The sequence below is a fragment of the Aplidium turbinatum genome, chromosome 1 (genome assembly GCF_918807975.1).
Source record: "Aplidium turbinatum chromosome 1, kaAplTurb1.1, whole genome shotgun sequence".
NCBI classification, from domain to species: domain Eukaryota; kingdom Metazoa; phylum Chordata; class Ascidiacea; order Aplousobranchia; family Polyclinidae; genus Aplidium; species Aplidium turbinatum.
In genome coordinates, this window is record NC_137472.1 from 28,735,275 (window position 1) to 28,752,227 (window position 16,953).

General features: G+C 35.5%; 2 protein-coding genes across 2 annotated transcripts in view; both read right to left on the bottom strand.

The window, feature by feature from the left end:
- Nucleotides 1–225: 225 nt before the first annotated feature.
- Nucleotides 226–11,774, bottom strand: LOC145764472 (uncharacterized). The gene is made up of 5 exons (XM_082576090.1): nt 11,758–11,774; nt 9,698–9,802; nt 7,327–7,526; nt 4,403–4,510; nt 226–1,556 (listed from the first exon to the last, which is right to left on the bottom strand). Exons 1-5 carry the CDS (start codon nt 11,772–11,774, stop codon nt 853–855), a joined length of 1,134 nt encoding a protein of 377 aa, XP_082432216.1. The 3' UTR covers nt 226–852.
- A 3,467-nt stretch (nt 11,775–15,241) lies between these two features.
- LOC145772777 (uncharacterized) overlaps nt 15,242–16,953 on the bottom strand; it is a 28,114-nt gene continuing 26,402 nt past the window's right edge. Inside the window, exon 29 of the mRNA XM_082584655.1 lies at nt 15,242–16,535. Within this exon, the coding sequence (XP_082440781.1) occupies nt 16,348–16,535 (188 nt within the window). The 3' untranslated portion in view covers nt 15,242–16,347. The remainder of the gene's footprint in view (nt 16,536–16,953) is intronic.

The window sequence follows — 16,953 nt, forward strand, 5'->3', positions numbered from 1 at the left end:
CTCACAAACCCAATTCTAGTGCACCGGGAGAGAACAAAGCATCGTCCTTGCCAAAATAGCATTTTTAGAAACATACAAAATAAATACTGATTACTTCTCAACAACCGTTGTAACTTGTCAACGACCCGAAGTACAATTACAGTAGCCTACTTATTTCATGGCTACCTAAAGATGTCCAGGTGGCCATGCTTATTTGTATTATTACTTTTTATTACATATCTGCTTTTTAAGCAAGAACAATGATAAATACAGATAGGCCTATTCGGAAAACTGTAGGATAGTTGGCTATAAGCTAGTTCATATGTAAGACAAACGATTTTAAGTGCTGGTAGTTGATAAATATAAACACCTTTGTGGTAGGATAGCCTAAGTTAGCATAAACAATTAAACATCTCAAATAAACAGGGAGACCTTTTGTTTGGTTTTGTCTTGGTGGTAATAGGCTACCACTGAATGTCGAAACGCGACACTGTGTTTGATGCAAGTGTTTTGTAAGAATTTACAACGCACGAATCACTCACTGATAAACACGCGGAAAAATTTTGAAAGTACTGTATAACCATTTTTCTCGTTTCCGGCGATTTCTGGTATTAGTAAATAGTGATTTAAGTAATTTTAATAACTTAGCAAAAATTACATCTAGACAAAATTACAGATATATTTTTAACATTCTTCATGACGCTGTGATACACAAAAACAATCGTATTGAAAAGATTCCTTTTCATACAAAAACATTCGTAGAGAGTTGAGGAAGTCCACAATATGGATTTGCTGTTAGTGTCTCATGCTTTGAGTCAATTGAACAGAGAATGGAGCAGCTGATGTAATTACTAATTATGGATGCTTCACGCATCACGGCATGTCATCAGAAACGTCATCTCCCGCATTTGGAGCTAAGAAATAATCAGGTTCGTATTCGCTGCTTTTGTCTGGGGTTTGATTTAAGGATGCTTTCCTGGCGCCGGTACTTGGCCCAAACATTCGTTGCATAGCACGTTGAGACACTCGGCCATTTGCTAACGCAGCTTGAAGCAAGTTATTTAGATATCTTCTTCCTGGAAGTATTGCACGCTGTTGTGAGACAGTTGAGTTGGAAATTCTGGAACTCGGAAATTGGCGACCAAGATTTGATAAATGGCGTTGAAGTGAAAATCCGGTTGAGAGATTATTTTGAGAAGATGGATTTGTGTTTCGTTGTGAGTTTCTACGATTACCAGCAATAGAATTAATGCTTTGTTGCTCACTGGAACTTCTCAGCATTTCTAATCTTCGAGAATTAAACCGACTTTCACTTCCCCCTTCGGACGTTGTCCCCAACCTTTGAGGTCCACGAGTATTTATATGGTCGATGTCTTCTTCTAGTCGAATAGATACAGGAAGATTTACTTCCTGGGATAGATCTACGCGTTGTCGTCGCCGGTCCCCTCGAGAAAGCTTCCTGAATGTATCTGCATAAGAATCCAACCTTGTTGAAAACCTTGGCTTTCCTTCGGTGAGGAGCATTCCATATCCAGTGTTCAAGCACCAAAAAAACACCTTGATTGCATTTTGGCCACCTAAAAAAAGATTGACTCGATGATTTTATTCAAGTAGCCTAGTACAACATACTGTGAAAATAACAAAGTTACTAGATAGTGGAGATTTTTCTGGCAGACAGGGTGATGCGATATGATGAGGCCGGCCTCTATTGGCCAAAACATATGTGTCTATCGTTGTCAATTCGTGATACACGTATAGTTACCGAGCGTGAAGTTATAGATTTTAACCAAGTCATACAGCGAGCCGCAGATGTACATGCAGTTACGAATTGCTGCAACTGCATTGTATAAAATTGCAAGTCAATATTTCAGAATATGAGAATAAGATAGGTATCATATATGATAAATGTACCGTAGTGCCCAAAATTTATTTAGTACTTTTTTAACAACAAACTGAAGTTTTCGAGCGCCATCAGAACCATAACCTTTCACGACAACTCGTTTCTTCAAGATGAAGCAGACTGCTGTGCAATAGCGCACCCCAAAAAAAATTAGGGGGGGTCTAATTCAGAAATGTCGGCCGAGTGATTTGTGACAATAGTGACAGTGACAATAGGCCAATGCCCATCCCTTTGATTAATATTTAAAGACACTCACGGCCCACAACCCACCGGTTGCCAATACATTAGGATTCGTTCTCTCAATCAGATTAGAAGTTTTCCTAGTGAACCCCATGCTACTAGCACCATCAGCATCCTCATTCCTTTGTCCACTCTCGCAATCTTATATAAATCCCCGACTTTTTCGTCATGTACATGGACAAAATAGTATTAGCTTTCCGTTTGCCAACACAAATAAGTGCGAAAACAACAACTGGCACGAAAACAGTTTGAAACAAAACATTAATTTTGTAAACAGTAGGCTAAATTTGATGTGGACGATTTTTCCTACTTACAAAACATTCAAAATTAGTTCTTATTTTCAAGTAAAGTCCCAAGCGCCTTTGTCTCTCTGCTCAAATGTCGTACACAGTTTTACATGTCCGTGTGATTGGGCACTGACGTATGGTACATCGGTATGTCCACCAGACATTTGACCACGACAGTACGGGAGCGACTGAACTTTGGGAGTTAAAGAAAAGTGCCACCAAAGACCATATCATCGAAAATTCTCTGCTGACTCATTTAAAATTAGAGAAATAAGACAACGTTAACGAAAACGTTATTCAAAAACGTTAGAGTTTATTTTTAATTATGTTATATTTGTGTATGTAATACATCATGTTAAACCCGCGGAAGTTACTTTGTTTTATTTCTCTATGGTTCAACAAAGCAAATTCTCTACCAAAGCTTTATTATTTAAAATTTTACGCAAAGGCAAATCCCAATTTGACACAAAAATTCAGGAAGCAGTGTTGAGCAAACGCTACAGCCCAAATTTAAACAAACAATTATTTGCTTGAGGCGCGGTCTATTCTCCTGAACATTTACTTGATGTATCACGTTCCGTGGTGCAAATTTTTTTGTAGTTATGTGTGGTTGCCTTTTTCTAATGCAATTTTACCTCAAGGAAGTTGAAATTTATTGCATTTTTATAAATATTTTCAGGTTCCTAATGAGAGGTAAGTTAAGCCGAAAACGTTCGACTGTTAAGACTATTTGTAAATATCTAAAATATATTGTTATATTGCTCAGCTTTGTTGTATTGTTGTGTCTTATTCATATCTAACTTGTAAGCAAAGGGTATCAATGGGAAACATACGAAAACTTCATTTTTGGCGGGTTTGGGGGGGGCTTGATCCCCTTTAACCCCATGCTGGGTGAGCTACAGCTGCTGTGTAGCCTGCTAATCTTTAATGCAGACAAATTAAAAGAGCTTTGTTGTAAAAATTTGTTTATCATCCTTGAATCAAGGAAAGAGAACTTGTAGCGTATTTTAAAAATATGACTCGAACTCGGAAAAACCACAAAGACTTTGCTACCTTCAACATCTGTTTGCAGAAGCAATATGTTTGTTGCGCCACACATTGAGTGAGTAGTCTCACATTCTTCAGACGGGCGCGTGTCGATAATTAAAAAAGTGTAGAAGATAAACGGATGTGGCACAAAAATATTGAGATCTAGTGCTTCTGCATGTCTAATGTGCTTTTATCTTAACATTTAATTTTTGTTGTTTGATGTCAGTGCGCTAAGTCTTGCAAAGATTCGATTAAATTTCGTGATAACATGATATGCGGCAGACATTTGTCAAATACAAAATAATTTTTGGGGTGTGCCCGGTTCTTGCGGCTGTAAATCACCGCTGTTGACAGAATAAACACAAGTTAATCGTCTGCAATGAGAATAACATTATCTTTCAAACAACAATTATATTAATAAGGTGATAATTTTCATTTTGGAAAAGTTTCCTTAATTAGCCAACTGAAAAAACTTTCGTAACCTACTATAAATCCTCTTTCGATGAATACTATTGGGAAAAATAAAATGTTTCACATCTTTTCTTGAAGTTTTTATCTTCTTTTCTGGACATGAACATTTTTCATATACTTTTTAAAGTTGCATTAACTCATCGCCTACAACAAATTTATAAACCGAACCCTCATGATTGACAAAATTGTAGGAAACAAATTCACATCTAGGACGTGATTAGCGATTAGGTCTACCAAACATAACAGATTTAGCAAAGTAGAATTGCTTTTACTTGATAAGATGTTACTTGTGTTACAAGTCCTCTTTTCGCACATTTACTTTTTACTTTAAAAAAAGTGGTAGGAATTCTATCAAAATCTCTATCTCCATTCTTGGAGTAAGAACACATTTTTAGTTTACGCGTTTAAATTTCATATTTTAAAAATGCGCTTTAAGAATTTGACATTTCTCGCGTGCTTTTCAACTTCACCGTAAAGATTAAAAGATTGGACAAACCTTCACGGATCCAGCACTGTGTGTTTCCTGGTCTGCAGATTGTGAAGATATTTGCGGCATGAACTCCATCAACAGCCCCGGTAAAATTTAGGCAACTCATGAAGGAACCTATGAAAGATATGAAATCTATGTGTCATGTCCATCAAAAATCAATAACAATCAAACACTAGCGACAACAGATTTATAATTTTTAAGGTGTGTTTAATTACTATCCACAACACCAGATTTTTTAATTTTAATCCAAAAAATTTTGGCACGAAAAGTAACATATATCTTTTGTTGTCTTTTGTTTACAAAATATTAGAAACATATAGTATTTGCTTGTCTTTTTGTTTTCGTTGTTTAAGAGAATATCGCATAGTAGTAGCCTATACATTATCCTACTTGCCACCAATAAGCTCTAAAGAAAACATTCATTCCCCATATACGGTACCGTACATCAAAGAACTTTTAAGAAAAAATTATGTGACTTGCATCATGATTGAGCTGCAATCGCCGTCAGAATGTTGATTCAAATTACAAAATTGTCCGTTTGCACGAGACGCATCAGAAAGGGTTAAAGTGGGACTCAAGCAAAGAGAAAGTACATCAGGCTTTATATAGCTTTACACTTTTAATCTCATGGACTGCTTTTTTTTTATTCTCATGTAAACGCTCATCTTACAACAACTGAAAACCGCTTTCTTCAGAAATTCGATTAAATTTTAAAACAATTCTTTTTTCGGCGCGATGTGAAACGAAACTAGATCGAAGAGAAACAAAATTCTTAAATTCGAAAAGTAATGATCTCCTGGAGCTAAACAGTCTACAGCAGGGGTTTTCAACCTGGGAGTCCCGAGCCGTTTTTCTGGGAACTCGCGATACGCATGAGAATCCAGTGTAGGCTATAGTTATCAATACTTTTTTGTCAGAAAAAATTAAAAACTCTGTTTTTCGCAATCGACTATTTTTCGAAGTGAAGTTATTGTATAGTTTAAGCTTTCAGTAGTTGCAAAGGTTTTAGCCATAGAAAAGCATTCGATATTTTGAGGAACAGCCTCTGAATATTTTTCATCTAGTTTCTGTACGTTGCTTTGTGCCAATTAAAGTTAATTAGAAACCACGCTATGACAAAAAAGCAGGGTTATTTGAAATCATATGTCAAATATGAATTTGTCAGTAGACTATCGCTTCCAATCGGATTGAAAAAATTCAGTGCGTTGGCTATTTTGTTTAAAAGTTCTTTTAGGAACAATTCCACGCTTTGACAAGCCTGTAAAAAAAATGCAGCACTAACCATCCAACTGAACTAAAACTGATTTAAATAAATCCATAAACAATTACAATAAATTCAACCGGTGAAAATGCGAAAATATAGCTTATTCTCATTACTTTTTTTTATCTGTAATCTAACCAAGCTTGATAGAAAATGGAAGTACAGCAATAATCCGAAAAACGTTATAAACGCAGTGATGACATTTTGAAAAGGGGTTTTTAGTTTTAAAAGTTTACATTAAAACAGCAAAACGAAACATAACTGGATGTCATTTTGCATTAAATATGTTTTTGTTGAATGTTTTTATTGAGGGTCGCGAGGCTACGTCAATTACATTGAGGGAGTCGCGGTGCAAAAAAGGTTAAAAACCTCTGTTTTACAACATGGGACTGGCTTAACAAATTCGTGCATGTCACAAATTAAAGTTCTTTGCACAAGCTGTAATATTATTTTATTCTATATCTTTCTGCTATTGACATTACCGAAAGTCACAAGCCGCACCAAACATGGCTATTCCAGCCGCTTCAAAAGTTGTAACAGACCATCAATGGTACAAAACTGTAAATTCGCTTTATTATCACTTGGAAAGTTTAAAACTGCCTATCTCAGATGGCTACCGCATCATCAAGGGCGACAGTGACCTTCATAGTCAGTTTGAATTGTTCAATTCAATTTTTTTACGTACGTAAAACGTTGTAGACAACAGACGCAAAATATAAGGTGTGATGTATTTTGATAAGGTAAATCTCACCTAAAAGTCAAGCAAACTATAAGGTGTGCGAGAACTTGATAGAGTATTGTATAACCATTCCTGGCCGCAATAAGCCAACGAAGTCAACGTTTGACAAATAAAAAAGTGTTTACTGCATTTTCTATTTATTGACAACAAATTTCATTTGCGCATTTTTTCTAGATTGAAGTTTCATTACAACATCAAAGGCTGTTACTCGGGCAGAAAAACTATTTCTGTAATACAACTAAAATGGCTTGCATTTGGTAAACGTGGTTAATTTTTATTGAAGTCTTTCCTTTTAACTGCAGTATAATTTAATTTCTAACACGCCTTATCACGGCAACAAAATGCAACCGCTTTATCAGTTCATGTAACATGTTTTAATTATTTTTCAACAAAACTGAAATAATTGGTTATTTGTGTACATAATTAGCCCTTTGCTTCGTCCAAAGTACTTGTAAGTTTACAGCAAAAAACCCAAAACCCATAAAGAAACATTTGCTTATTGTTTGCATAATTTTGAAGCGTCAGTGTTTACATGCAAGCCTAAATTAAGTTCTATCTGCTTTGCAAACATTTATCAATATTGTCTAACATTCACAAAAATGTTGACATTTTTTCATTAACAATTATTGTGTATAAACTATATTAAGCTATATTTGAGGATTAACAAGTTAAAAAGAGTGGACAAGACGGATTCAATAATTTAACATCTATAAACATCGCCGACTTAGTAGACTTGCTTTAATTTTTAAATAAAATTGTTTCGATGATGTTAAACTTAACTTGTTTCTATTTGTTGTTGGTGGTCAGAATGAATTAGTCTATTTCCTTTTTGAAAGAAAAAGTGTCCATTAAAAGATTTTTGCATTGAGATAACTATTTTTGGAAACATGAATAAAATTTCATGCAATAAAACAACTATCTTTGACTCACGCCTGACTAATGGACGAAGATGTAGCTCCAGGACCATTGAAGCGGATGAAAACTTGCATTGCGGACCCAACCAATCCTCTGTGCAGTTGCATAGTGAGCTGCCGTACGGAGTACCCAAGCAACGGCCGTCGTGAAAGCACGTGTTGTCGCTTTGGCAAGAATATCCTTGATATACGTCATCACCCGGAGTTAATTCTTGTCTGTAAAAACATAATTGATATTTTAGTTTGTGTCATTTGACGCCACGTAACTTGATTTCTGATACTCCACACTCAATTCTCAAATTAATAAACAGGAAGAATACAGTAATTGGAATAAATTGGAAAAAGTTCAAATGATGTTAATTTAGGCCGTTTGAATTAATTTTTATTGAATCAGCGTTTCAAATTTTTTATGAAAGAAAATACAAGAGAGTGACACAGTTGTCTACACTTTGTCTAAACGTACATAGCCTGACAGAACTTGCCTATTGTGTGAAGCGTAGGCTATTAACTTGGTTTGATTTTTTTTTAGTTTGGGGTAATTAACAATGCAGAATGCAAATTTAGAGCAATCTCAGTTTTCTCTTTATTAAAATTATCATCTTATTGGAAATGTTTGTGACATTTTCTATACATGCATTAAAAATAAATTATTTCTTCCAATGAAAAAACAACGGTTATTTGTCCCAACATATTCTAGAATTGAGAATTAGCCATGTTTTACTCTGGCAGTGACTCGAAGTTACAAAAATACGAGCTCACTCTATGTATTGCTGCTATATAACCATCACAAAAAATAACTTTTTTTGGACTCAAACCTATGTCCTCCGCATGATGCAAGTGGGGGAGAGTGTCAAAACTTCTATTACGTCATATATTATTACGTGGTATAGGTGCGCGTAAATGAGAAAAGTGAAGGAAAGTAATAAAATAGCGTGGCACGATATTTGAACAGTCCCCGCTTGGATGAACCACATCTTTCGAAGGACTTTACTAATCATCAAATATTGTTAAATTAAAAGATTTTTGTTACGTTGTTTATGTTTCTGTAATACTCAATGTTTTATGAACATTAATTCAATACTGGCAAATTAAGTTTTATTGATATTATACTTTATAAGGTAGTTGCTTGGAAAGTAAAACTAGATGTAAACTGTGTAAATAATTGTTTCAGTCACAGTAAATGTAGTGATGAAACATGGAAGTTTTCAACAGCCTGTTCAGTATATTGAAGTTATAAAATAAAACTGATTGTAAACATGTTCAAAGTTTTGTTTTAAACATGTCAAGTTTTCGAAGAAATGAAAGCACAAAAGTTCTTAAAAACCTTGAATCTACGTCGTTGCTGCATTTGAGTTGCAGCTTCTCCATGGGTAATTTGTAGTCACGCGAATGAAGAGTTTTAGTTAGATGAAAGACACAGGCAAAACGTTCCTTTTACGGTAGGCTAAGTATAGCTTATGCAAGCATTCCTATTTCTTGCCCCCAGCGCTTACTCAAAATTGATATAATTCTGCAAAAATTTAGGCTTTTGATCTGTACCTGTACTGATAGCAGCCTAAGCTTTCACGTATGAAACAAAAGTTTCATTTTAATTTCTTAATCATAACTTTTCGAGTGCGAACACATGAACAAGGAACTAATTGGGCACACCAATTGGAACAAATGTTTTTATTTGGACTGTAATTAGCAATGACGCAGTTTATATTTACGTATGAAAGGATAGGCCTAATTTATTGTTTACGTCATGTATGGTGGTGTTATAATTGCATCGACACGATATGTTGACATCTTACACATTAATTCACAAGAAAGTTTTTGAAAGACATCTTTGTCGGCTTGCAGACTGTTTTATTTTGCGACTGCGCTTGGACACAGCAAGCGTAGTATTTCAAGCAGGCACTTGACTTGTGGTAAAGGATTGCTCAAACTGAAGATTGAAATCCGGTAACTACGTTTAGCAGCGCCACAATTAAGCAATCACATCATACGGCACGTAGGCTGTGTTGCTTGAACCAGGCACGGCAAAGCTCCGTGCAACTTATCGTTGACTTATAAACAACGTGGCAAATCTTGTTGTTGCCGGTGATTCGAGATTGAAAAGATGTAAAGATATTTGATTGAAATAACCAAAACATTGAAACTGCTAGTTTGTTGATTTTGTGATTTATACAACTAATTTCGTGTAATATTTCGTCGCGGATCCTTTAAACTGTTTGTCTTAAGTTTTCTGGTTTATAATTGCTATCTCTTTCAAAACAATAATATACCATTGTCTCTTTTCTGAATTACACACATAAAGCTGTTTAATTGCTGCACTGGCGTTTTGCGCATTGTGGCAATGCGCATCTTCAGAGGGAATAACTTGTTTAACAATTTTTTTAACTTACTGCCTTTGAACCAATCTTGGTGGAATGCTGTTGTTTACTGACGGAAGTTGCGTTGTCTGTTCATTAGTTCCTTCTTGCAGGGGTTGTACAACACTTCCCCCTTGTCTGAAATTAAAACATTGACGTGATTTCTATGAAAGCAAAGCTCATTGACCATTCAAATATCAGTTTTAACATCAGTGGAGCTTATTCTTTTTCATAAGACAATCCGCCATTGATCAAAGGTAAAACATGATACACAATGAAATAGCAGTAAATACAATGTAAATAATGCTTTCCTCTTTTAAAATTGTATGAAACGTTTTTTTATGACAAGCAATAGTATGACGAGATATTGTAGAACAACTTGTTTCCGTCCTTGTCAGTATTTGTGACAGGGAAGTAGCCACTAGGGGAGCAATCGCCCCAAAAACTTTAACTTGCCCCCTCATACAAAACAAATGATTTTTATTGCTATTACAACGTTTTAATGATGTTGTATTACATGTTGAACAGGGATTCGAATCCCTGATGTTGAATAACGTTTCATAAATTTTTGCTGCATTCAGTAGCTATGTTTTTAAACAAACTTTTTGTTTAGACTATTAAAATGGTTGCCCCCCAGCAACTGCTGGTTTTGCCCCCTAAATTTTTTTTGTAGCTACGTCACTGATTTTTAAAGCTCTGAAAGCTTATTTTGAATATGTTTGGCTTGAGGTTTAAGTTGATTCGCTTCGGTGTTCTTACAGTAGACCTATTGCCGCTAGGCTATTTGAGCACTAGAGTTTTAGTGTTGGTACTTCCACTTTGTCCTCATTGTGATGCGTCACGAAATTGTTCCCGAAGCGAAAATAATCTTTTGCTCAACCCACAATGACGTTAGTTTGTTAATAATTGACGTCGATAAACTTCTTTACCATTAAAAAAAATCAGTTCTTCAGAAATCTATTTATCTTTTTAATACATAAATGAATAAAATGTTCTTGGGAAGCTTTAGGCCAAATTAACATATTCAATGCTAAGTAAAACGATAAATATTGTGCAATAGTTCACAATCCCTCAAGTCTACAGTATTCGCTTCAGGTTTAGAGATAAATAACTTAAAGTGTGTATTGACACTTTACAGGTAGATTTCAATTGCAATCAATTTTTCATCATAGCCTACTTGGCTAAAAGCCTTACGAGATTATTCAAACCAACGTGGTCTCTGCCTCTATATACCACGTTAAAAAAATTATCAGTTTATAATTTTGTTGACAGTAGCCTACTTGCTGCCAAGTCAATTTTACGACATTTAAAATTTTGTAAGGCGTGATGCATTGTGATAGGTTCAGGTCGGCATAAGTGATTAAAAGTTGATATGATTTCGTAAAAAAAAAACTTATATCGCAATATTTGCAACAAATAATCATCTGATTTATAATTCTTAATTTTTTTGACTAAGTTACATTACAGTTAAACGTTTGAAAAATGGTACCAATTCATCTGGGAGAGGGCTTTAGTCTAAGATGTTTGAAATATCGTAAACCTTTTCAAATATACATTTTCTTAAAATGGACTGCAATTTTAAACCTTAATGCAAATGCAACTTCGATGATAAGTTAAAACGCGGGTTTATTTATTTTTTATCGGTTTAAACTAAAATTAAAAAGTCATCAACACCATTTGAGGTCTGCCACCATAACGGAGCGGTTTGACTCAATGTCTCAACAACGCGTGCAATCTTCTCCATTTTATCTGGTGGCAAATTTACCAAGCTACTTTAATTTTAGGAGAATTTTTTTTTGTAAATCGAAGGGTTTCTAACCTGAATGGACGATTAGTTTTGAAAATCAAATTTTTTGAGACATTTTCTTGTGTAGGCTACGAGATAGGCCACGAGAAAATTTTTAATTTTTCTTAAAACAGTTGAGTTTTTTCCATTGCAACTCTAGCTTCAAATTCACCAGCACAAGCTGTTTCTGGACTTGTCTGTTTTAGGCAATATCCAATATATAGTATTCCGACCTTGGGGCGTTACATTCACGTTGTTGCTGCAATGTTACTGTGTAAACTTTTCAGCAAATAACCTTAATGTTTACCTTTGTACTTCTCTCATTGCAGATGCAGTTACATCCAAGTCGGCAAAAAGTGACGAAAAAAAAGCAACAATAAAACATTTTGTCATGAAATTCATTTTTAAAATATTTGTTAGTTAAAGCCACGTATATTGTTAGGCAAGCTCTTTTTGGAAGAATCTACAATTACAAAACATCATTGGAAAAGCCAGACGACTAGTAGTAGGCCTACTCCAATAATTTTAAGCATTAGGTTCGATTGCTTTCATGAAATAGCCTGCATTTTAAAGATTATTTTTAAGTGCAGTACAATTAATTCTGTATTTCTCCGTATTCAACATCGTTTTGTTTGTTTGTTTATCTTTATCCTGCATTGCGAGTCGAACATGCAGGCTCTCGACTGCGAGCCCAACGCGCTAACCACTCGGCCACGGCTGCCGATACTTAAACGATACTTATACGATACATAAACGACGCCCTGCAACCACAAGCCGTTGCCTGAACGCCTGCGCTGTTGCTCTCATTCGGTATTCGACACAAATACAGCACAGAAAATGAGATTTGAACTTTATATCGAAAAACAAAAGAAAAAAAGCAAGCTAAGTGCCTGCTATATAAAAGCGTATTCTGCATTCCACTTAACATTTGCAGACAGCCAATTTATCAGCGTCTTTTACAATGTTCAAAACAGGCTACTTACCATGCTTCGCTTTAACACACCTTACCTAACTTCGACAATGCGTGAACATTCAACAATTTTTTTGTTTTTCTTTATCAATCACTCATAAGATTTTTTATTAGGTTTAACCCAACAAACTAATGAAGTTTTTTTTATCCAGTTGAACTTTAAATTATAATGTACATTACACAGACATGTAATTGATTTTTTTTATATTGAGATCTTACTTGAAGCCACAAACCAAAGAGTAATGTGGAGATTAAAGATAAGCCACGAATGTTGCAACAAGATTCAATCTCTCTTCCACACTGCAAAGAAGATTTACGATTCGACAAATTAAAAACCACACAAAGGTAGCCTACTTCCATAGCCTGGCAGTTTATTGGATGTGAATCCATCAAAAAGTATAGGCTACTGAATATTTCGAAAAATGAAATGTATAATGTGCCATGGATGTTCCTATATCCAACAGATACAACATCTGATTCACAGGGGCGTTGACAGGGGAGTCTAAGTGGTACTTTTGGACCCGGAATATTTAAGGGGCCCGGATTTAAAAGATTTCCCGCGACTTCAAACATTGTCAAGATCTTGATATAAGCAGATCTAAAGGAATTGCCATCAGAGGTTAAAACAGCCACTTCAGCCGTCAGATGGTAAAGTACAAGGCCCCCTTCCGGGTATAGTGATTTCCCTAACCACGATTTTTTTTTTCAAAAGCACAAAATATTTTCTTCACCCACTCTTTATGTTTTTTGGTGGTAATCACTTCTAGCTACTTGCATCTACACCATAGCCGTAGGAGATGGGGGAGTGGGGGGCGGTCGCTCTCTCGCTGAAAAATAAATGTTGCAAATTTGGGCAAAAATGTCCAGTTATTTGGGCAAATCAATCTTACCACAATGTTTCGACGCCTCACCAGTTTAGAAACTTTACATAATTGTTGTAACTTATGAGATACATTAATATTTTCCAATAAATATAAATGTATTATCACCGACTTTGAAAACTATTGCATGTGTTATTGCAATCTGGGCAGAATGATAAGTTTCGATTTGACAACTGCAATAAAGAACTGTAAAAAAGCACAGTTGGAAAACAGAGGTAAGCTTATTACTGATATTCACTAACATGTAGACTGCATTTCTTCATGGGTAAAATTTAAAAGCCTACTGGGTACTGGTAACTTTATGAGGTTTTTTGTTTTTTCTCGATATCCTATATAGTTATACAGTAAAAATCGTTTGGGCAAAAATGTTTAGTTATTTGGACAAATCAATTCTTACCATAAGTTTTCAACATTCTACCAGTTTAGTAACTTTATAGTGTTGCATTTTGTATAAAAAACATTTTGCTTTGAATGTAAAACAGAGTACGGTAGGCCTATCGACAATTTTGAAAACTTTTATATTTGGTATTAAAATTTGGGCAGAATGGTTTCGATTCAGTATTTGCAGAAAAAATGCAAAATAATGCTTCGACAACCTGAGATAAGCTTATTACAGATGTTCATTAGAATATCACACTAGCCTAGGCTACATTCCTTCATTGGTAGAATTTTGAAACCATGCTGGGTTCTGGTGAGCATATGAAGTTTTTGTTTTTTCTCTATATCTCACTAATGTAGTTGATTGTAAAAATATTTGGGCAAACCTTTAATATGCGTTTTATTTACACACCGGGTAAATTTTCCTACTTTGTAATGAGAGTGTGCGGCCCCGGCCGCAACATTTTTTCAAATGTGGCCCTCAGTACAAAAAGTTTGCCAACCCCTGTCTTAAAGCATCAAGCACACGAAACTAAAAACCTGACTTTCTCATTGCCAGAAAGATTAACATTTTTAGGCGAGAATAATTTTAACGCTCTGTATTTTCAACCAAATTAAGTTTGTTAGAATTCCAGCATTATGAAGGTGACATTTGCAGAAAAATAAACAAACAGGTCTAATCTTCATCCACATAACCTTCGTAATCAGTCTGCGCGCCTGGAACAGCTGCCCATGATGACACTGGTGTATATTGACAAGCCTAACGCCGTATTTGTTGATAAGCAAATTATTTGCTGAGCGAACGGTTTCAAACTGAACAGTAATCATGCAGCGGGGATGTTCTGTGCTAAAAATAGAGTTTTTATGAGTTTTCGTGGTCTGGAAATCATCTGCCTGAAGAGATCAATCACGAGGTGAAGCGATAATTACTTTACGTTGAAAAGTAATCAAAAGCTGCAAACATCAACAATCTCTGTTGTGTCACTTCAATGCATCTTGTGAAGACACAATGATGGTTGACGTGCACTTGAAAGGAAGAAATTGAGAAAAAACATTAAGCACAATTTGGAAAACCGTAAAGCTAATGGAAAAATCGCAAAAGTAGGCGACTGTAAAACATGGCGACTTCTGTACCAATTTGCATACTGCTCACGTTTTCATAAAAAAAAATTATCAGTAGTGATTGCAGGTCAGTTATCATCCAAACTGATACAAAACCATGCTCGTGTGAAGCATCTAAGGATTGCACTGTATCTGCATGTTAACATGGTGAGATAAAATAGAGTCAAGAGATATCATACTGACAAAGTGACATGGGATGTCAGAACAAAGCTACTCGTAACTGAAACCTCACATTCGCCACTTTCTTAAGAGAAAACTCACATCTCAAATACCAGACATGCTTGTAGAGTCTTCATCACGTTGCAATGTAAATGCTGAGGAAATAGGAAAAACTTCTTGGAGCCAACTCGCACGAAAAAAGCGACCTATTCTTTCCCAGTAAAGCGTTGGTTTTACGGGCGGGTGTGGATGGAGTGATAACACAATAAGACACTGAGCGACAACATAGAAACGCTTTATTTCTTCCAATTCTGGATATTCATTTCCATACTAGCAATCATAGCAGCAATACCACATTCAGATATGATAATCAATTACTTCAATCGATCTGCTACGGATGTCCATTCGGCTACCCAGCCCATCATAAAAATGCGTAGTGGCAACCCGTAATTTTTGCATTGATTCAACGTCTGCAGAATCAATGTAAAAATGACGGGTTTTGCTGTCTGGGATCTGGGTCATTTTGATTCGACCAACACCGGATGGCATACAATTTTGTGTTAACACAAGAAATCATCACATTATTTTAAATTAAAGCATGGCCAAGTTGGCAACTTTTACGTTAAAATGATGACAAGCAATGATGCTTTTATGTACGAATGTATAGTTTAGAAGTCGTCATTTTATCACAACATGAAGTTGAATCGCATTGACAACGAATAAAGTGACCAACTTGCGGCAATTTAATAAATGACCAAAGAAACTTGTTTTTTTTTCTACATCTAACCTGTAGACATTGAATCAGTGTGTAAACAGACCAATATGTTAGTTGGAAAGCAGGCAAATTCCCGAAAGCAATGGTTATGTTTTACATTGTCTCAACGTCTCTCTTGGAAACACGAACATGAGGCCAAGAAACTGGCTGAAACCAGTTCAGTGTAGTTTGACATCGTTTTGACATTTCCGGTGGCTGAAATTATTTGAAAACTAAATCGGGAAAGCGATCTCGTTTCAACTTTCTGATGCGAATTACATGCAAACTTAAATACACAATGTCGCTAATGCGATAGAGACATGTCAATGACGGCAATTTTACATTATCTGATGTAAAATTGATATCATTCACCCGAACAACATCGAGCTGCGTAAACGAAAGATTCCAAATATAAAGACTCGTTTCCCATTGAAACTCAACTGTTTTGTGTTAAAAAATCAACAAAGTGTGATTTTTTTAACCTGACATTTTCATCCCCCGTCCGTATAAAAGAAACTGGAAATTTTGGCTTCCCACAAAAATGTACAATATTTTAGATACAATCAGACGTTGTGTGTTGACCCAACGCGAAATCATCACAATCGACAATAAATGAAGAAACGTGAAGTCTTTCTAAGCATCCGTCTCCATCGGTTCCACCTGCGACTCTCTAACTTTCTCTTCTTCTTTGTTCGTCTCCTGTTTATCTTCACTTCTAGTGGCGGTTTTCTCTTCGGCCACCTCTTCTATCGTTGTGATGACGGTCGATATATTTGGACCGGAAATGGTGAGCTCGGCCAGATTTTGCTGTGTGTCCGTGTCTAAAGCAGAAGTGATAATTGACATTCAAAGAAAATGAAGGGGTGTACCAACAAACATCTATAGGATTGGCCTGTGATATAAGAGAATGATCCACAGAAAATACTAACGGATATGCAAAATTATTATATTCTTAGCGCAGTATCCATAGCTAAAATGCGTCATTTTAGCACTTTAAAATTGCATGTAGTTTCATGTAAATTTATGGTTTATATGGCAGAAAATAGTTTCGATAAAAAGTTTTGGTAAAGACTTAATGTTTACATTATTTCATCAACTTAAACTATTTATTATTTCACAATGTACAGTAGATACTAACGACCTGTTTTAGCCTGATCCTGCGAGTTCGCTGTGGTAGTAGCGAATTGCACTAACAACACAGGAACTCAACAGACAGTAGCTTCAAGCCAAACAAAAGAG

Coding starts and splice junctions, on each gene's coding strand:
- LOC145764472 (XM_082576090.1), bottom strand. Junction 4,511..7,326: donor TCTTCGTCCATTAGTCAGGC/GTGAGTCAAAGA, acceptor TATCTTTCATAG/GTTCCTTCATGAGTTGCCTA. Junction 1,557..4,402: donor ACAGTGCTGGATCCGTGAAG/GTTTGTCCAATC, acceptor ATCTTTTTTTAG/GTGGCCAAAATGCAATCAAG.